This window comes from Silurus aristotelis (genome assembly GCF_946808225.1).
Source record: "Silurus aristotelis genome assembly, chromosome: 28".
NCBI classification, from domain to species: Eukaryota; Metazoa; Chordata; class Actinopteri; order Siluriformes; family Siluridae; genus Silurus; species Silurus aristotelis.
This window is the reverse complement of record NC_139601.1, coordinates 13,428,863-13,450,761: the sequence shown is the minus strand read 5'-3', so window position 1 is coordinate 13,450,761 and position 21,899 is coordinate 13,428,863. Positions and strand designations below refer to the sequence as shown.

The 21,899-nt window shown below is 39.6% G+C and overlaps 1 protein-coding gene across 1 annotated transcript in view; it reads right to left on the bottom strand.

Annotated features, from left to right (window-relative positions):
• podxl2 (podocalyxin-like 2) overlaps window positions 1-21,899 on the bottom strand; it is a 39,209-nt gene that overhangs the window by 11,957 nt on the left and 5,353 nt on the right. The window contains exons 2-4 of the mRNA XM_083534477.1: window positions 16,701-16,994; window positions 6,738-7,396; window positions 5,475-5,549 (exon numbers count right to left, since the gene is read on the bottom strand). Of these exons, the coding sequence (XP_083390603.1) occupies window positions 5,475-5,549; window positions 6,738-7,396; window positions 16,701-16,994 (1,028 nt within the window). The remainder of the gene's footprint in view (window positions 1-5,474; window positions 5,550-6,737; window positions 7,397-16,700; window positions 16,995-21,899) is intronic.

The following is a 21,899-nucleotide window of genomic DNA, read 5'->3' as shown; positions in this document are numbered from 1 at the left end:
TTTAGTTCTGAATAGCTTTCCGTATTTTCCGGATTATAAGCAGCTACTTTTTTCTCACGCTTTGAACTCCGTGGCTTAAACAATGAAGCGGCTAATTTGTGGATTTTTCTTGGGTTTTTCCGGTTTCACAAACTTCAAGCCAAAAAACTGAACCCCATAACATTAGACCAATGAAATTGCCGAACGGGTTCAGGTGAACCAATGAAACTCTTTATATTAAATCAGATGCGCTCCCACTGAATCGGGCCGCACCACATCATAAATATGGATGATGTTCCTCTGACGTTTGACCTGCAGCTCACTTCGGACTGTCAACAGGAAATGCGAATCATTCGTCACGCTGAAAACAACCGGGCATGAAAACGCACTACACCTGTGTTCTGAGCTGCACGGCATCGGGAGAAAAGCTTCACCGATGGTGATTTTTAAACGCACGACGATGTCAAAAGAAAAACTCCCGAGAGAAATTGTTGTGAAATGAAGGAGGAAGACAGTGAACAATGACTTTCTTGGTAGGCTACTGTTTAGATACAAGCCGTGTAACAGACACTGTCTTTTATTAAAGCCTGTGTAAAGTTCATTAGTTTCAGTGTAGACACCTGCGGCTTATAGACAGGTGTGTTAAAAATTAAAATCTTTGTCAAATTTATTGGGTGCGGCTTATATTTGGGTGCGCTTAATAGTCCGGAAATTACGGTACATTTTATTATACTGAATTTCAGAAAAACATGCCGTTTCTCAAAAGCTTACAAGTTGTGTTAAATGAGATCCTGTTGCGCGACCAAAACGGTGTACATGAGAGCAAGGTATTCTCACTGTATGCCTGGAATAACCTAAAACTCTCTCTTTAGAAAGTATGATGCACAGAAAAATTAAACATTAAAGAACACATTTTTTAAATGTAGCTCAGTAGATCAGTACTTTGCCTTTTGATACTTTAATCCTGAAAAGACAAAGTCCTTTGATACTTGTTCTCAAGTTGAGGATTGGTGTACTTTGTCCAGGGTTCTATTCAAGCTTGCTTTCCCCAAAAAACTTGAATAAAGCCCAGACTGCTATGTAGTTTTTTTCTGTCTAGTGAGATTTATTCATTACAAATGCAATTTTATTGTCAAGAGTTCAGAGTGCACCGAAACCTGCATTGTATTGGACAAAAAACCCCAGCTCTAAATCCATTACCGATGCAATTGTGATATGATTACCAACCTGAAGGTGATTATGCTCCAATAGCAATATACCAAAATGGTTTGTTTTCCTCTGGAAACCACAGTAATTAATTCATTCATTCATCCATTTTCTCCCGCTTATCCGTAATTCGGGTCGCGGGGGCAGCAGTCTAAGCAGGCCCCCGCCTTCGACTGCTGCCCAATCCTCACAGCACCGTCCCTTACGGTCCCTCCTGCAGGTGGTGAGCCCACGGGAAGCACAGTAATTAATCAATTATTAAATTATTTTGTTCATTAATAAAACAATGAACAATAGAATATTTTTAATTGTAGTTCCAGTTAATGTTTTGGTTTGTCTGAAAAGTTCAACAGATACACTTACATTATAAAAGCTATAAACACTTGTGGCATTTTAGGTCCAGAATCCAATGTATACACCAAATGAAATCTGTAACAATACAGTGTGCGACCATGCTGAAGTATTGTGCAAACTGTGTTGTTGTTTTTTTTTTTATTCCTTTAAAGGGGCCTTACTAGCAAAAACACATTGTGTGCACTGAATTTGTCAAAATGAATCAAAAAGAAATATACCCCCTCACAAGGCAGAAAGAGACAAGAAAGTCCTTGCGTGGTCTGAGTTTTCTAAGCCATTTTTTCAGTCATGACCAAATATGCTGGTTATCCTTGTGCCAAAGCGGACTTCTAATTTGCAGTCTAATTGCCTCAAATCCTGCTGTGTCAAGTGATGATTCATTTGGCTAAACAGGATCTGGAGGGGACACGTCTAAGAGAGGAAGATTAGCCTTTATTCTGGATTAAACTCAATCTTTTACACTTCTGTGAAATCATTCTTTTTTTAAATAATTATAGCCCATACTTCTGTATCCCACAATCAGTTAATAGGCCTTTAACAGTACTAAGAGTTGAAAGTCAAGAAGGAGAGATTTGCATTGCTTTATACAGCCTATTAAAAATTGTTTAAAGAATGTCACCCTGGTATTTCTTTTAGCTTTTACTAGGTGTTTTTTTCTTTCCGGTTTCATTGTGCTTCAATTTAAAAACGAATACATAAATGAAGTTGATCATTATTTTCTCTGCAGCATTTGTTTGTTAATACTTCTTTATACCTGGTGGACCCTCCTCTAGTTGGCATGCCATCGATTGTGGCATGCAGATGTTCAATGCAAAATACCGAATGTCATGCTGATTGTAATTACATGCCTGGCAGTTGCCATGGCGATGAACCTCAAGTCTTGCTATTCAGGAGTGGGTGTGGACAGAGAGAGAGGTGTGTGTGTCAGTGTGTGTGTGTGTGTGTGTGTGTGTGTGTGTGTGTGTGTGTGTGTGTGTGTGTGTGTGTGTGTGTGTGTGTGTGTGTGTGTGTGTGTGTGTGTGTGTGTGTGTGTGTGTGTGTGTGTGTGTTTTGTAGCCAGCCTGCTGCAGTAGCATTGACAGAAAATGTGATTAAAGAAACTGTGTGCTACTGCTGGAACTGTGTGTTACTGCAGATAGGGAGAGCCAGAACATATAAATATCAGTGATGGGAAAATACTGAGGCATTAACAATGTGCTGGTACTTTTTCTGATCCAGCTGCATGCGGCTGACCCACTTCTGTAAGGCACACAGTTCTGAGAAACCTACAGGGATCACTGATAATACTGCAGTCAGAGCATCCACAACCGATACTGATCTAGCCTAATGCCGATGGCCAGTGCAAACTGTTTTGATGTTACGTTCAAGTCAAACCGGGACTTTTAGTACAACAGGTACAAAAATGGATGCTCTGTACTACACTTAAGTAAGCGGCTAATGTGTCTGATTACTAATAGGAGGCGTACATGTTGCAGGGCAGTCCAGAGTCTGTTAATCAAGATGGCAGACAACAGTGTTAGGGCGTGCATGGAAAAGTGTGTGGTGCAAAAAACCCACAGACATCTACAGAAGAATTCCAGCACAGTACAGTGTTGAGACAGGGAGCCGGATTAACACATGGTTTAATAATTTCAAAGATGGTCATACGTCGGTCAGTGACGATCCCGGTTGTGGTGGTTCTCTGATGACGAAGTGAAGCAGGCCTAGGATGACCTGGGGTGGTTCAAACCTACTGACAAATATTTTCTATGACGAATCCGGGAAGTAGTTAAGCACTGGGATAAGTGTATACATGTAGCAGGAGAGTATGTCGAAAAATAAATGCAGTGGTGGGTGTGTTCTGGATGAAAGCCCCTTACTGGGAGCACACAGTATCCAGCTATTTAAATATGTTACCATCCTGATGTCACCGACCATCAGAGGAGAAAACACCACCTTAATTCAAAGAGGCTGAACGACAAGTCCACAAACATATAAATAAATGAATAAATGAAAAAATTGTTTTATATCTATGACCGATGTCATATTCATTAAGACTCTGGGATCTGATGTGTAGGCTTTGTCCAGAGACTGATCCAAATCACAAGCCAATCAAGGCACATCGACATTGCCCTCGAGATTCAGTCTGGGATTGAAAAAAACAGATAAACCTTGTAATGGTCTCTGCCAACGCAGTAAATACATAAATGTAGTCCAGCCTGGTGTTCAAAGAAACTGAGACACATACTGCATAAGTCCTGTCACAGTAGCTACCCGTTTAGCAGCACATGAACTGTGGGGACAATCCAACCCAAATGTAGAAAAGCAGACAAAATGCTTCTGACTAGTGGGAACAACACTAAAAATAACTGCTGCTGCGAATAATAATGTTTGGTATGTCAGGGGAGTACGCATTCTATTATAACAACCATCATGTACACAGACGAATGCAAAAAGGAAAACAATAATGCCACAGGATGAAGGGATTCATGCAAATAACTTATGCAGGTAGGTGTTTAACATCACTATGTGAGTTTGTTTATAAATCTCAGCATGGAGACGATTAGTAGCATGCATTCAGGTGTCATGTGGCAATCCTGGATGCAAAAGGCACTAATGGTTTTGCTTTCTTTTGCTTTATTCTTTTTTTTTCTAATTTTGCTCAGCTTGAACTCCAGAGGAGCACAACCAAAAATTGGCAATTGGGAAATTGGGATAAATTCCTTTTTTATGTTTTTCTTATAATTAAAATACTGAAGTTTGACCTTTGAAAAGAGTTTTCCAGTCTTTGAAATCACTTTGATACACCGATACCAATGACAGCAGGTTATAAGGTTATTATGTTATAGATTATAATAGATCATTTAGCTCCATAGCTGAAACGCTGCATGTAGTTGTGCATTCTCTTATGTATTCTGTGCACAAATTCCATGTCTAACAGGAGGCGGTTTTTTGTTTATTTCTTGCTGGAGAAACAGAGCTGTCAGCATGTTTGAGGGGGCATTGATCCCAGTAGTTCTACCCCCAAATACTGCAGGAAAATCTGCCCCTAAAATATCAACAATGCATAAAACCCTATTTCCTATAAAAGACAGATAAAAGTTGAATATAACTGCAAACATAATCTGTATGTAAATGTCCTAAGACCTTTAAATGCTTTAGAATGTCTTGGTACAGTGTTTGCCAATTTTTGGACAGTGGTGCAGACGCTGAATGAACATTGTACTTGAGAAAATACATTAAACAGGATATAATACATTGTCTTGTTTTCTAAGTATGAATCACAGGAGCCCTTGTAGCGGAGCCTCTGTTGTAGCATATCTATCAAATTGTCTTATTTACGTTTATGCCATTTGGCAGACATCCTAATCCAGAGTGACTTACAGTTATCTCTCTTTTATATAAGTGTGCAATTGAGGTTTTTGGGCCTTGCTCAAAGGGGCCAGCCATGGCAGCTTGGTGGTGCTGGGATTTCACAATCTCACCGAACTGGGTTATGGTTTGGAATGTTCTAAGTACCACTATGCTGTCACTGCTGGGCCCTTGAGCAAGTCTCAAAAACCTCAATTGCACACATATAAAAGAGAGATAATTGTAAGTCACTCTGGATAAGGGTAAAGCCACCATAAAACTATTACAAACATTAAAAGGTAACTGTTGATGTCATGATTTTAGTCAAATACCAATGATCCAGCAGCAGTGAGACAAGATAGATGGCTTAAATATGTTTGCCATTTATCATCACAGAACCAGCCACACACAGAGTTAATCCTGTCAGTCAGAAGTCTCTCTCATTTACTGTCATAAGATAAGCCTGTGGTTTTCACACTCCTCAATAAGACACACGGCAAAGCCTAGAGATTAACAAGGAACACAGATTAAAACTGTTCTATATGCAGCATTATGAAATATGCTATATATGGGAATAGCAAAATTTAGAAAAGACAGAAACTTACACAATCATAATCCTCTGACATGTTCAGGACGACATAGCCTTTTCCTGCCATGTCACTCCAGTCGACACAAATTACCTATAGAAAGAAAAAGACAGAATGGAATAAAAGGTGACAGATGGGAAATAGATGTGTCATTGAAAGTGATATTTCACAATTTCTATTAACATCAGTCATATAGAGTAGTGAATAATTTAAAATCAGTAGCACCATTTATTACTGACAGGCAGGATGTTCAAAAGATTAAAATGTCATGAAATATCAGGAGAAATTACACTAATGTACCTTGTTAAATCCATTCAGCCAAACATGAAAGCTCAAAAACTTCTCTCTTCTGTTTTAACTTATTTAGTTTAGGTTTAAATAACTTATGATATACTGTAACTGTGAAATGTTACACCTAATTTTATCTTTTAGTGCTTTCTATCATTATAAATACCTTTGTTTATTTTTTTTTAACTAAAATGGCCTAAATTATATACTGTTGGGAAAATGGTTGTGTATTATCTATTGTTACTTTTAGCAGAATTTGTTCTTTTGACCTTAAACAGGTCAGCTACTCATCCGAAAAATCGCTAGAACGCCAACATTGCGTGTTTTATTCCGCTATAAAAACAAGATCAGTCCATATGTTTATACATCCATGGAATTAATCTATTTATCCACCTTTATCCACCCAAGAACCCACCAATCCACCCATTCATTAATTAATATACAATGGAACCTCGGAGCTCGCGGCCTCAGCGCTCGCGACCTCGCATGCTCGCGACTTTCATTCCGACCGGCGACTCTCATTCAGATCGGCTCGTGAGCAACCGCGAGCTGCTCAAAACGCTAGTTTTAACATTTCTAATCAAGGTTTATCTCATTAAAATTGTCTAATAATTAAGTGTTATGGAGTGAAATAGTGTTATTTACTCATTTAAATCGATTTCGTATAGTGTTCTTTGGGTTTTTACTGGGTTGGAAGGGGCGTATCAAAAGGTCGAGAAAATTCGGAACTCGCGACCGGTCTTGGTCCCTAACCCTCGCAAGCTCCAAGGTTCCACTGTACACACCCACACTCCCATCACCCATCAATCCATTCATATATACATAAAACCAGTCCATTGCTCTATCTGTACATATAAGCATCCACCCACCCACTAATTCATCTTTGAAACCTCCTCATCCATCCAAACCAAATACCCTATTTCACCTATCTACCTACCCATATAACCACTTTTTGCTCCATCCATTTATCTATTTATCCATCCATTTATCTACCTGCATTGCTTCTTGGGAACCATGCAGGTCTGTCTCTGACAGATAATCAGTGCCTCCGTGACGAAGCTCCGACTCTTCTGACTCCTCATCCTCCTCCCCTGCTTCATGCCAGGCTGTTTCAGTGAAGGCCACAGTAGGTGTGTCTGAATCTGCTGATGATGGTGGCTTCCAAACATCTACCTCCTGTCCATCTACCTCGGTTGGGAACACTACAACTTCCTCATTTTCCTCCTGTTCATCTGAATCATCCTGGTGGGAATCATCAGGCTGTAAGGGCACTTGACTAGGGAACACCCCTATTTCTGGAATGGTAGGTGCCTGGGTGAGAATGTTCTCTCTTACATCATCAAAGTCCTCCTCGGGACTGTCAGCACCAGCTGTGGCCTCAGGCAGGCGGCTGTTTGGTCCAAAAAACCCAGCCATAGACTCAGTGATGGAGGATTGTGTGTCAGTGACGGAGCGTATGAGTGGAGCAGCAGACGTAGTAGACAGTGGAGAGGAAGAATGTACTGGAAAACCGCTGGCCTCAAACTCCCTCTGCCACAGTTCGGTGTCTGGAGCTTTAACTGCTGGGAGGAAGAAGGATAAGGAGGCATTATGCTTCTTGGGAGCCTTGCGAAGGGTGAGAGAAGAAGGACGATTGGAGGATGGATTGTAACCTGAGAGAGGAAATTGGGAAAAGGAGTTGTGTGTACTGTGTTCATATACTTTTCAGGCAACTATCAGTTATGCTGTGCAATTGAATTCTATTAAAAATAAGAGCAGAATTTAGATTGGAGTGACAAAGTAATGAATGGATAGAGAAAGAGAAAGAGAGAGAGAGAGAGAGAATGAGAGAGAGAGAGAGAGAGAGAGAGAGAGAGAGAGAGAGAGAGAGAGAGAGAGAGAGAAAGAGAAAGAGAAAGAGAGAGCGAGCGAGCGAGAGAAACAGAGAGAGAGCGAGCGAGAGAGAGAGATGGATGGATGGATGGATGGATGGATGGATGGATGGATGGATGGAAAAAGACATACTGCAGACATACTGCATACGTCTATAATACAATATAATATAATATAATTAAATATAATGTAATGTAATATAATAAAATAATATAATATAATAAAATATAATATAATATAATATAATATAATATAATATAATATAATATAATATAATATAATATAATATACTTTATTACCGCTCCAAAATCCATTGCTATATTTCACAAACTTTTTTATAGACAAACCCTTTAAGCATAAAAAGTAAAATATGACGGCAGTGTGAGGGAAGCTGTCAATACAGTTGGCTCACGAAACCTTTCTCCTGTAACAACGTGAACTAAGACATCAGCTATAAAGTTTTATTCTTTTTTTTTTTATTCTCTCTTTTTTTGGGTTTCTTCTTTTCTCTTACTCTCCACAAGGTACAAGTTCTAGATGAGGGGAACAAACCTATTAGTGCACACACACACACACACACACACACACACACACACACACACACACACACCCACACACACCTCAACAAAGCTGTACTCAAGCCTGCCTAAACCATGACTACTAATTGCTTAGCAATTAACCAATTAAAGACTAATTGTTACATAAGGTAGCATGAATCACATAACCTCCAACCTCCAACCATATAATATACCATTTACAGTCTGTACATAATGGTATCGTAGCAGCTTAGTTAATTGTGAATTGTCTTGAAGAGTGGTTTGATTCTTATTATAAAGCAGTTTTATATCTACATTAGTACTACTTTCTATCAAGGACACAAATTTCAAAATAGGTGTGTGCAGCTAGCCTAGTCTACATATTCATCACAATACAAGCACTGACATATTGACTATCAGAAATAAACCCACCACCTCTTTCAAGTAAATAAAAAACAAACCTTTTTAAAAAATCTTGGATTATGGATTTTTTGTTCCTTTTATTAAATCAAGAACTGCATCATCAACAGTCAAAAGAATAAAAAACCATGTATGAAGTCAAGACTGAGGGTGATGTTTTTTTCTATCCCAGAGATCCAAACAGCACAAAGTGAAAAAAATAGAACCACAAAAATAATAGAACCGCCAGTTTTATGCCTATGATCAGATGCTGTTCTATGAGGATCAGCCATTATGGTTTCACTGATGATTTACTGATAAACAACTAGCTTGATAAGACAATTAACTAGCACAACTAGTGCTTGTTTCGCAATATAATATTTTCTGCCTCACTCTAATGATGATAACAAAAGTGGCACGATTCAAACCGGCTGCTAAAGATACAGAGGTTAAGTCATGAAAATAAGAAATGATTTTTCATGGTAGCACAGGATCTTGAAGGAACATTGCTTGTGTCAAGGGGAGGATCCAAAGAAGCAGGGTTGGTTGATGCAAATTGAATTACACTTTTGATAGGGAACAAGAAAAAAGGATTTTGGAAGGAACGAACAAAAGAACAATGGTAATGGTCAATGCTTAGAAAATGCTTCATGTATGAAGTGCAAATGTTTGAAAAACACGATCTTTTACCTAAAAAACTTTTTTATGTATCAAACTAAGTAAAACTTTCTTTCGGCTTCTCCCATTAGGGGTCGCCACAGCGGATCATCCGCATGTTTGATTTGGCACGTTTTTACGCTGGATGCCCTTCCTAACGCAACCCTCCACATTTATCCGGGCTTGGGACCGGCACTAAGGCTTGTGCAACCCTAATAGCTGGGGTTGGTTCCCTGACCGGGGATTGAACCCGGGCCGCAGCGGTGAGAGCGCCGCAGGCTAACCACTGGACCACCAGGGAACTAAGGCAAAAACACGAAAATCGGATGGAATATGACAAATAATTCTTTGTGTTCAGATGAGTTCAAATTCGACATTTTGACTCAGACAGAAGAACTGGTGTAAGACAGAGAACAGGAGAGAACATTTCAGCAGACTGCCTCACGCCCACAGTCAAGCATCATGATGGAAGCTTAATGATTTAGGGTTGGTTTGGAGCAGGGAAGGTTGAAGACTTATTGTTTGGAGAAGGGAATACTAAACCAACACGTTTTACATTCCATACTTCAGCGCCATGCAATTCGGCCTGGACTGCGGCTAATTGGAAGCAACTTCCCCATACAACAAGAAAATTAATCGAAGGATCCACTATCCCACTAGTGAAGAACACCTTTGGCAAGTTTTACAAGAGGCATGGCAAAGTATTTCAGCTGCATGTTTCGAGAAACAAACTGTTTCAGATATCATGTGTAAAGCTGTTATTCAATTCAGTTTCAATTCAAACTTTATTATATAGCACCTAACCACTACCAGGTGGAACCTACAGTACAGACCAAACGTTTGGACACACCTTCTCATTCAAAGAGTTTTCTTTATTTTCATGACTATGAAAATTGTAGAGTCACACTGAAGGCATCAAGGGCTATTTGACCAAGAAGGAGAGTGATGGGGTGCTGCGCCAGATGACCTGGCCTCCACAGTCACCGGACCTGAACCCAATCGAGATGGTTTAGGGGTGAGCTGGACCGCAGAGTGAAGGCAAAATGGCCAACAAGTGCCAAGCATCTCTCGGGGAACTCCTTCAAGACTGTTGGAAGACCATTTCAGGTGACTACCTCTTGAAGCTCATCAAGAGAATGCCAAGAGTGTGCAAAGCAGTAATCTAAGCAAAAGGTGGCTACTTTGAAGAACCTAGAATATGACATTTTTCAGTTGTTTCACACTTTTTTGTTATGTATATAATTCCATATATAATTCCACATGTGTTAATTCATAGTTTTGATGCCTTCAGTGTGAATCTACAATTTTCATAGTCATGAAAATAAAGAAAACTCTTTGAATGAGAAGGTGTGTCCAAACTTTTGGTCTGTACTGTATGTGCTGAACAAAGTGCAAAAGGCAATTTGCAAAAGTAGTAATAAAGTTAGAAACCCAGCCATTAAGGGGGGCACAAGCCAGTGTACTCTTAGTGCCGGTCCCAAGCCCGGGTAAATGGGGAGGGTCGCGTTAGGAAGGGCATCCAGCGTAAAACATGTGCCAAATCAAATATGCGGATCACAAATGAGAATTTCATACCGGATCGGTCGAGGCCCGGGTTAACAACGACCGCCACAGGTATCGTTAGCCGACAGGGTACCGGTGGAAATTGGGCTACTGTTGGCCGAAGGAGGAGAAGGAAAGGAGGAAGGCGTCTACAGAGACGGCAGGAAAAGGAGCAGTGTAGGAGAGTAGAGGTTCGGGTTGGTACTTTAAATGTTGGTACTATGACGGGTAAAGGGAGAGAGATAGCTGATATGATGGAGAGGAGAAAGGTAGATGTGTTGTGTGTTCAGGAGACCAAGTGGAAAGGGAGTAAGGCCAGGAACATTGGAGGTGGGTTTAAACTGTTTTATCATGGTGTGGATGGGAAGAGAAATGGTGTAGGGGTGATTCTGAAGGAAGAGTACAGTAAGAGTGTAGTGGAGGTGAAGAGAGTTTCTGATAGGGTGATGATCGTGAAGGTGGAAGTTGAAGGGATGATGATAAATGTCATCAGTGCCTATGCTTCACAAGTTGGCTGTGAGATGGAGGAGAAAAAAAGATTCTGGAGTGAATTAGATGAAGTGGTAGATGGTGTACCTAGGAAAGAACGATTGGTGATTGGGGCAGACTTTAATGGGCATGTAGGTGAAGGGAACAGAGGTGATGAGGAGGTGATGGGTAGGTATGGTTTTAAGGAGAGGAATGTGGAAGGGCAGATGGTGGTAGATTTTGCTAAAAGGATGGAAATGGCAGTGGTGAACACGTATTTTAAGAAGAAGGAGGATCATAGGGTGACGTATAAGAGTGGAGGAAGGTGCACACAGGTCGATTATCTTCTGTGTAGGAGATGCAACCTGAAGGAGATTGGAGACTGTAAGGTGTTGGCGGGGGACAGTGTAGCTAGACAGCATCGGATGGTGGTCTGTAGGATGGTTTTGGAGGCGAAGAAGAAGAGGAGGAAAGTAAGGTTCGAAAGAAGAATAAGATGGTGGAAACTGAAGGAGGAAGAGTGTAGTGTGAGGTTCAGGGAAGAGGTCAGACAGGGGCTTGGTGGTGGTGAAGAGGTGCCGGATGATTGGGCAACTACTGCAGGAGTGATGAGGGAGGCAGCTAGAAAAGTACTTGGTGTGACATCTGGAAATAGAAAGCAAGACAAGGAGACGTGGTGGTGGAATGAGGAAGTGCAGGAGAGCATTAGGGGAAAGAGGTTGGCAAAACAGAAGTGGGATCGACAGAGTGATGAGAAAAGTAGGCAGGAGTACAAGGAGATGCGGCAGCAGGTTAAAAGGGATGTGGCGAAAGCCAAGGAAAAGGCATATGAGGAACTGTATAAGAGGTTGGACACTAAGGAAGGAGAAAAAGATTTATACCGATTGGCCAAGCAGAGGGACAGAGCTGGGAAGGATGTACTGCAAGTTAGAGCAATAAAGGATGGAGAGGGAAATGTGTTGACTAGTGAGGAGAGTGTGTTGAGAAGATGGAGGGAGTATTTTGAGCAGCTGATGAATGAGGAAAATCAGAGAGAGAGAAGGTTGAAGGATGTGGAGTTGGTGAAGCAGGATGTAGATAGGATTAGTAAGGAGGAAGTGAGAGCAGCGGTAGAAGCGTGGAGATGTTTAGGAGAGATGGCAGTGGAGTTTTTAACCAGATTGTTTAACAGGATTCTGGAAGGGGAGAGGATGCCTGAGGAATGGAGAAGGAGTGTGCTGGTACCGATCTTTAAGCATAAGGGAGATGTGCAGACCTGCAGTAACTACAGGGGAATTAAGTTGATCAGTCACACCATGAAGTTATGGGAAAGAGTAGTGGAAGCCAGGCTGAGAGAAGAGGTGACCATCTGTGAGCAACAGTATGGTTTCATGCCGAGGAAGAGCACCACAGATGCCTTATTTGCTTTGAGGATGTTGATGTTGGAGAAGTATAGAGAAGGACAGAAGGAGCTGCATTTTGTATTTGTGGATTTAGAGAAAGCGTATGCAGGGTGCCGAGAGAGGAGTTGTGGTATTGTATGAGGAAGTCAGGTGTGTCAGAGAAGTATGTGAGGGTGGTGCAGGACATGTATGAGGACAGTGTGACGGCAGTAAAGTGTGCAGTAGGTACGACAGACTGGTTCAGGGTGAAGGTTGGACTGCATCAAGGATCGGCCCTGAGCCCTTTCCTGTTTGCAGTGGTGATGGACAGGTTGACGGACGAGGTCAGACAGGAGTCTCCCTGGACTATGATGTTTGCAGATGATATTGTGATTTGTGGTGAGAGTAGAGAGCAGGTTGAGAAGAGCCTGGAGAGGTGGAGATATGCGCTGGAGAGAAGGGGAATGAAAGTCAGTAGGAGTAAGACAGAGTACATGTGTGTGAATGAGAGGGAGGGCAGTGGAGTGATGCGGTTGCAGGGAGAAGAGGTGGAGAAGGTGGAGGAGTTCAGGTACCTGGGGTCAACAGTGCAAAGTAATGGAGAGTGTGTTAGGGAAGTAAAGAAAAGAGTGCAGGCAGGGTGGAGTGGGTGGAGAAGAGTGACAGGAGTGATTTGTGATAGAAGAGTATCTGCAAGAATGAAAGGGAAAGTTTATAGGACTGTGGTGAGACCTGCGATGTTGTATGGATTAGAGACAGTGGCATTGAGTAAGAGACAGGAGGTGGAGCTGGAGGTAGCAGAGCTGAAGATGTTGAGGTTTTCGTTGGGAGTGACGAGGATGGACAAGATTAGAAATGAGTTTATTAGAGGGACAGCCCATGTAGGATGTTTTGGTGACAAGGTGAGGGAGGCGAGATTGAGATGGTTTGGACATGTGCAGAGGAGGGACATGAATTATATTGGTAGAAAAATGCTGAAGATGGAGCCACCAGGTAGGAGGAAAAGAGGAAGGCCAAGGAGGAGGTTCATGGATGTGGTGAGGGAAGACATGCAGGTAGTTGGTGTAAAAGAGGCAGATATAGAGGACAGGGTGGTATGGAGACGGATGATCCGCTGTGGCGACCCCTAATGGGAGCAGCCGAAAGAAGAAGAAGAAGAAGTAATAAAGTTAGAGTTAACATAAAGCTAATAAAATATAGCACTATCATAAAATAAAATAAAAAATTAGCATTAAAACACAATAAATAAAAATAAATGTTAAAAAGCAGAAGACTAAGCACACCCTCTACTACAAAACAAAGGCTTTGGTAAATAAGTAGGTCTTTAATTTAGCTTTAAAAGGAGGGAATTCCAAAGCTGCCACTAAGAAAGCGTGATAACCCCAACGATTTATATCCGGTTCTAGTCACTTTGAGCAAGACATGATTAGAGGACCTCAGAGTTCGGCTATGGGTGCGCAGAAGTTTATTTCAATAGTTTGGGGGATTCATGCTAATGGAGGATTTTTTTATAATATAAAGTTAAACATCTGTACATTTATATACAGATATTTAAAATAATATTCCTAAACTACCAAGTTCTTCTGTATCTAAAAAAGAAACCAATCTTCCAAACATTTCACAGGCACTGTATAAATTCTAAAAAGATGTATCTGCTAAATATGTAAACCTAGCATCATTTATTGCTAGTATATGTTTAGAGCTGTAATTAAAACATTTAGAACAATTCTAAACTAGATAATGAAACAAGGCGAAACCAATTAATGCAGGTGCTTCAGCATAATTGGCATCATAACTGTTTTCATACAGCAATGCGACACAAATTGGTGTATGCACAGTTATCCGAGCACCTGTACTGTGGCTCAGGTTAATACACAAATTACAGTAAGTACCAAAGAAAAAGGCAAAACTATAGCTGCAAAAAAAAAGTCATTGGTATCTTTCCAAGAAGATTTTATGTCTTGCCTAAATCTGCAAGCTGACTAGCACCAACAGTTTTCGGATAATCTCAATTCAACACCCATAACAGAAAATGGACAGCAATGTTCTATTTGCTGTCATTTTCACACACACACACGCGCGCACACACACACACACACACACACACACACACACACACACACACTGTCTCTCTCTCTCTCTCTCTCTCTCTCTCTCTCACGAACCTACACACCATGTTTATACTGGAAAAGAATTTGACAGAATGTGCGTCTCTGAAGAAGCTACCTTCACAGAGCAAGCATGGCAGCTAAAAATATCTAAGTTTTTCTTTGTGAGGGCATAAAATCCCAAAAGTCTTGGCAAGCCTTGATAAAGTAGAGATATTCGATATTTTATCCTTATTTCCACACTGCAGAACTATTTGTGAAATATAAGACAGAATAGCAATACTGTTTAAATGGGAAAAAATCCTTCTCAGAAATGATTGAGAAGGGGTAAAGTTCTCATCACCCTTTAAAGGCTAGGAGGAGGTAGAACAATCGTAATTATAAAGTGCGAAAAGCATTTTAGCACGCATTATTCACTAGGCTAATTGCTGTTTTGACATTCAGGCGATATTCTGAGATGGGGACTGTCAGCTCAAGATGGTGCTTCGACAGATGAATGGCAGTTATGAGGCCACTTATGCTAATACTGATGAGTCATGCTACGAAATGACACACTTCACTTGCTGCATACAGAGATGGTATGGAAACGCTTTAAATGGTTTTCCTAAAAACTAACCCAAGAATAAGGAGGCTATAATTCTATTGTCTTACCTTCCTCTGGACTGCTTTGTTTTTATTCGAGGAAGCTAAATTATTAACTGTTTTTAATGTGCAAAAATATTTCTGTATGACGTCGTCACCGTCCTTCAAAGTATCTTGTTTAAAACACGTCACATCTATGCATATTTTGGAATTCTGAATGCATTTTAACATCAAATACTTGAAAAACAACAAAAATACAGTACTTGAAACATCCTTCTCCATGAGTCATTAGAGGTAAATTTTCTCACAATTGTCCCATGACATTCACTCAGCCCCTGAACTTGATTTTCACCAGTATAAAATATTTGGAATATTCCACAGATTGCATGTCACACAGTAAGTTACCGTATTTTCCGGACTATAAGCTGCTACTTTTTTCCCATGCTTTGAACCCAGTGGCTTAAACAACGAAGCGGCTAATTTATGGATTTTTCCGAGGGTTTTCCCGGTTTCACAAGCTTCAAGATAAAAAACTGAGCCCCATAACATTAGACCAATGAAATTGCCGAACGGGTTCAGGTAAACCAATAAAATTCTTTATATTAAATCAGGTGCGTTCCCACTGAATCAGCCTGCACCACATCATAAATATCGGGAGAAAAGCTTCACCGATGGTGATTTTTAAACGCACGACGATGCCAAAAGAAAAACTCCCGAGAGAAATTGTTGTGAAAAGGAAGGAGGAAGACAGTGAACAATGACTTTCTTGGTAGGCTACTGTTTAGATACAAGCCGTGTAACAGACACTGTCTTTTATTAAAGCCTGTGTAAAGTTCATTAGTTGCAGTGTATATAGGCTTATAGACAGGTGCGGCTTATTTATGTTCAAAATAAAAATCTTTGTCAAATTCAGTGCGTGCGGCTTATATTTGGGTGTGCTTAATAGTCCGGAAATTACGGTACATCATTTGAATTTCCTCAAGGTCATGGAAAGACATGATAAATTCTATAAAATCCTGGATGCTTTTCCCCCAGGTTTCAACTATATTATGATAATGATCAGTAAGGCCTTTTAGTACAACCCTGAAGCCCACTTTATACATTGATGAATTATGCAAATGAATTTTATTTAATCAATATAAATTGCTTTCTGCTCTTATATGCATCATTTGCATTAATACCAGTGTGTATGTGCTAATTCTACGCTTAATAAGTCTATCCTGTAGCTTTCAACAATACTGAGTGAATTGCAGCCATTGTAAAAAAAAATAAATAAATGAGATATTACTTCCAAAGTTGTGTTAACAATGTTGACACATTTAAGTTGTAACGAAAAGCACGGCATGTTAACACCTTACTCTTAATCACGAATCATTCTCATTCAATATAAAACATGCCTGAAATGATTGCTCTGATTTAAACTTTACATACCGATCAAAGCATCTGCATCCAGACTGGAGTTGAGCTCTACTTGAACATCCCATTTCCGCAATGTCAGGGAACCCTTGTTCTCCTCACTGTCCTCATTGAAAAATCCAGAGCTCTCCTGAGAACTTTCTACCAAACCGGGTATAGAGGGATTTTCCACATCACGAAGGACACCATTATGTTCCTCCAGACCAACAGAAACATCCAGAATGGGCTGAGATGAAGCAGAGGAGCTGGACAGGGGTGTTGGGCTGCCATTAAGAACTTTTAAAAATGTGATGAGCACAAGAGAGGAGCCTAAAAAGAAAGAAATTTATAATTGATTCAATTCGTAACCTTTCTCAAAACGCTTAACAAATACTGAAGCATCCCCAGATCTATGCAACCAATAATAAGTCCTAAACAGTCCTACAAACATTGATGTGGCAATTGAAACCTAGATAAAATGTTATGCAACATTCATAAGCACCGTCATTACTTTTTGTGGTAGCTATTGTCTGTGAAGTTATATTTCTGTAAGAATAGTTAATAGACCTAATGAAAAGAAAAGAAGATTGTGTTCCGTTTCTAACAGGCACTCAGAGATTTTTATTACCAGTCAGCTGCTTGAATCAGAATTTGTATTTATAACTGCATTATAGCTGTGACAAATGAAATTATGGGCCCATCCATACCAGCAAATGTCTACAGCCTAACCTACCCAGCAACATATCTATCCCCAGCTGGCCTTTAACCACAGATGGTTCTGGATAAGCTTAACTTGCCATTTGAGACAGATCGCTTCTCACTTATAATACAGGGTCACTGGGGATTAGAGTTAGCCTTAGCATTAGCAGCTGAAAGGTGTAATTTGGGGTACAGGCCACAGCTGCTCCTTTGCTTTGATCCACCAGAACCGAGATATAAGTTTCCTCTACTAAGGATGTCCAAATGTCCAGATGGTAGCTTTTATGACAAATAAAACAATAGAGAGGCTAATAATAGTATGAATGTTTTTCTAAGGAGGTCATTAATAAAAAAAATAAATAAATAAATAAAAAAAAAGATGCTTATATACATAATATGAATAAAATAAAAAAATGCTATTTAAAGTTTTCTACAAAACTAATTTTACAATTTAACATTAAAATGAATACCTTATTATCATTATTATTATTATTATTATTATTATTATTATTATTATTCCAAATAAAAATAACTTTTCGGTGCAATTTATGAGTTTAGTTTCTTTTTTTAACTTTACATTTTTACAAATGATGCAACTGCAGGTATTTTTAATTTATACCTAACTTTATGCAAATGTGTTAAATAAATCACTGACTATTGGCTGATTGGTTATATATTAATATATAAATATTATATATATATATTACAGGCTTAAATTAAAGCAATGCCACAAAGGTGGATTGGACAAATACAACAAGAAGTGCCCCTTTCACCACTCAACTCCTTCCATCCTAGATCACCTGTTGTCATCTAAGGGATTACCATGGAGGAGCATATGATGCAGTCAGTGTTGGAGTGGCCCAATCACTTGAGGATCTTTGACTTCATGCAATACTATTGTTGTAACTTCAAATATTTCAGCACTGAGATTGTACTGAACCTCTCACTTGATTCCTCAAAAAAAGGTTTTAATTTGTAAGTTGGTTCTTCTTGGTATTTAGCTGGACCTCAAAGAGCATTCTCATTGGGTAGAGAAAAGCCTAATGTCTTTGTCAGTCTCCCTGCCAAGTGTTTAGGGCCCTGTTCCCCATTTCCCTATATGCTACATGCAATACAAGTAAATACAGATACTTCTTTCCCAATCTTTGGAAAAAAGGGCCCACCTACTTGGCTGCTTTCAATCGAGATTAACCAGGACTTCTGATTAATAACAGTTGATGACCCCAGACAGACCACGAGGTAAACTGTATGCCCCAATAGCCAGTGTGCACACATTTCAAGCACAACTGGTCATCTTGGATAAGCCACAAGAGATGCACAAACATCTATTTTTTATAGTGAGGCAATGTGTTCAACAGAAAAGGTGGAAAAACTGAACCAGGGGCTTGGGCATTATCTTGTATGGGATAATTTTTCATTGATTTAATTATTCAGATCAATTCAATTTAATGTGATTTTTGTAAATATCCTTGTATCATAAATAGACACAGGGTCTCTTCTTGTTCAGTTCACCCATGATGTTCTAAGTGTGACAATGGTTTTGTCCTTGTTGTGTTTCTCTTTTCTCTCATTTTATCCTTGAACATTATGTAAATGTTTTCGAGTGGGTCCCTTCCGCTTACACATTATTATACCACTGGTGGTATCTATCTCATGTTTAGACAATAAAACATACAGCTGACTTTGTGCATGCATGCATTAAATATTACCCTGGTTTTCTCGTTCTTCTAACATCTTATTGTTAATAAAACTGAAGCACTTTAATGGTCATCCAGAAAGACTACCACCACTGCAGTAGGGCTGGAACGATTCCTCGAGTAATTTGAATACAAAAAAGCCTTGAGGCAAATTATCTTCCTCCATGCCTGTTTTAGTCCATTTAACTACACACAGAGCACTGTGTTTCCCCACAGACCATTATTAGTGATGCACCACCTGCTAAACTCTGGAGCGTTCTCTGGACAGGAAAACACAAAAAAAGCTGCAGAATGTAAAAAAAAAAAAACAGCAGGGAGAAAACAGCAAGGGCCGAGTAGAAGATGCAGGACAAAGAAAACGACAGAAAGATTCCAAAGTTTGGGATAATTTCAAACTAAAACACTGTACTATGCAGTTACCATTTTTAAAGTAATTTGAAATCGATTTTTATATTTTTATTTATATATTTGTATTTGCATTTTGATTTAATATGGCAATTAAATGCACTAAAAGAGTTTCCTTTTTTTACAGATATATTTTTGTATGCAATTTCAGCAATAAAAATGTTAATTTTTTTTACAAAGGAAACAAATTACTTGGGTATTTTCAGAGAACTGTCATTTTCTCTTGTATATCTTGTGATGCTCTTTAAAAAAGGAAAAGTACTTCTTATCCAATTACTCGATTAATCAATGGAATAATCGTTAAAATACTAGATCACTAATATACTCGACAGCTGCAGCCGATATTAGAGAGACCATAATAGTGCCTGGTGGAGAGTTCTCCACTTGACAGAGTATACCAAAATTTCAACCATTCCCTCAATGTCTGGAAAAATGGAAAGATCTGAGAATCATCACACTTTCACTTTGGACAATACAAAGATCAATCACCACCACAGGGTACTGTCAGTAGACAATGTTATCCACCAACTATAACTTCTATGACTTTCATCCAAAAAAGCGTGGACTTTCATCCAGTCTTCAAGCAACACTGAGATTCAGCATTGTTAGTGTTAAAACTGTTTTCACACTATCTCACACACATTCCTTTGTCCGTTCAGTGTTTATAGGATGTTAGTCTGTAAGGTAAACAGAGAGTCTTACCTAGGCTCACAAATCTCTGACTGGTATGTCCTCTTGTCTAAACAGGAAACACTTTAGGTCAGCTTTCTCCCAAATATGTGTGTGCGTGTTCGTGTGTGTGTGCGTGGACTGTATCATCCTGTGTATAAATACGTGTCTGCCACCTGCAATAAACTGAAGAGAGGAAACATTGCGACATTCTGTGTGCTGTGTATTTCTTCTTCCCTGAATTCAGAAAGGCACTACGGAGCATCACAGGTCGTATGGAAAATCTCTCCAAGTTTCGTTTTGGGCATGATAAAAATCTAACAAGTATAAACCAACATGTACAAGTTAGGGAGACTCTTTAGCTTTCCATCTCAGTTGCGTTACTCTCTCCCCAGGCATGTGGTTCTAGGCTCAATGCAAGATTATGTTCCCTTGGAAATGCCATCATCCCCTCTCAAAATTTAAAAAGACTATACAATGTAAGACCCCTGGTACACTCACAAAAGAGGGGATCACCCCTGGTAATTATTGTAGTGAGAGGTTGATTTTTTATAAAGAGTGCTCTTGGGTCCTTTCCAAAAATGTCATGGACCATTTCATAAGTCAGAGTTTCACTGCAACTACCAAACAACCCCAAGAACCACCTACGAATGGTTCTATCACTATAGGACTGGCTTTAATTAGGGGGAATGTGGTAATCAAAACCTCAAGTGACTTTATCCTTGGCATCTTGTGCTGGTTTTGATAAGCTAACACTAGCACTTGCAGCTTATTTCCTATCAATCAAAACCGCTATGTGTCAGGTTCAAGGACTCACTCTTTCCGCAGCATTGCACATCCAGAGAGTTCTCACTTCACTGTTTTCCTAGTGATCCATTCCAATCAATCCTTTCGTGAAACATTTTCTGTTTAAGCCATTTCATTTCTAATCTTGTAATCAGATATTACAATATAGATATATATAATCCGATGTTATAGCCAATGCTATTATATGTTTGTTTCCGAGTTAATGTATAATGTGTTTTGAGTCATTCCCATCCTATTTTACATGTGTACCTTCTAACGTGTGAGCTCTTGCACTAGCGTTTATTTATGGCTTATTTTTTTATGATTTAAGGATACCATTGGAAACTATTACTATGGTCCCCTGGTGGTCTAGTGGTTAGGATGCGGCTCTCTCACCGCTGCGGCCCGGGTTCGATCCCTGGTCAGGGAACCAACCCTAGCCATTAGGGTTGCACAAGCCTTAGTGCCGGTCCCAAGCCCGGATAAAATGGGGAGGGTTGCGTAAGGAAGGGCATCCAACGTAAAAACATGCACCAAATCAAACATGCGGATGATCCGCTGAGGCGACCCCTAATGGGATAAGCCGAAAGAAAGTTTATTGAAAACTATTACTATGTCTTTTCCTTTTTGAAATAATAGCGTTAAATTTATCTTATGTTATATCGGCATAAGCTATCTTTAATTATGATCAGATTGTTAAAGTGACAGCATTTACAACTATAACTTTTGGCTTGTAGTATGAAATTTCTTTCCAAATTTGCCTTTTTATATACAATTAACTTGTGCATACACGTTCTCTTTCTCTTTTCCATTTTTAGCTGTTTTTATTATACATATGAGTATACATAAAATTTGTTCTTATATGCCAGTATCCTGCCCCAGCTTACAAACCACCAAGATCTGGACTTTGACATGTTTGTGAACAAAGAAGGGCTTTAAAAGCTATAATTCTCATGCCAAATCCTTCTTTATTTCCTGC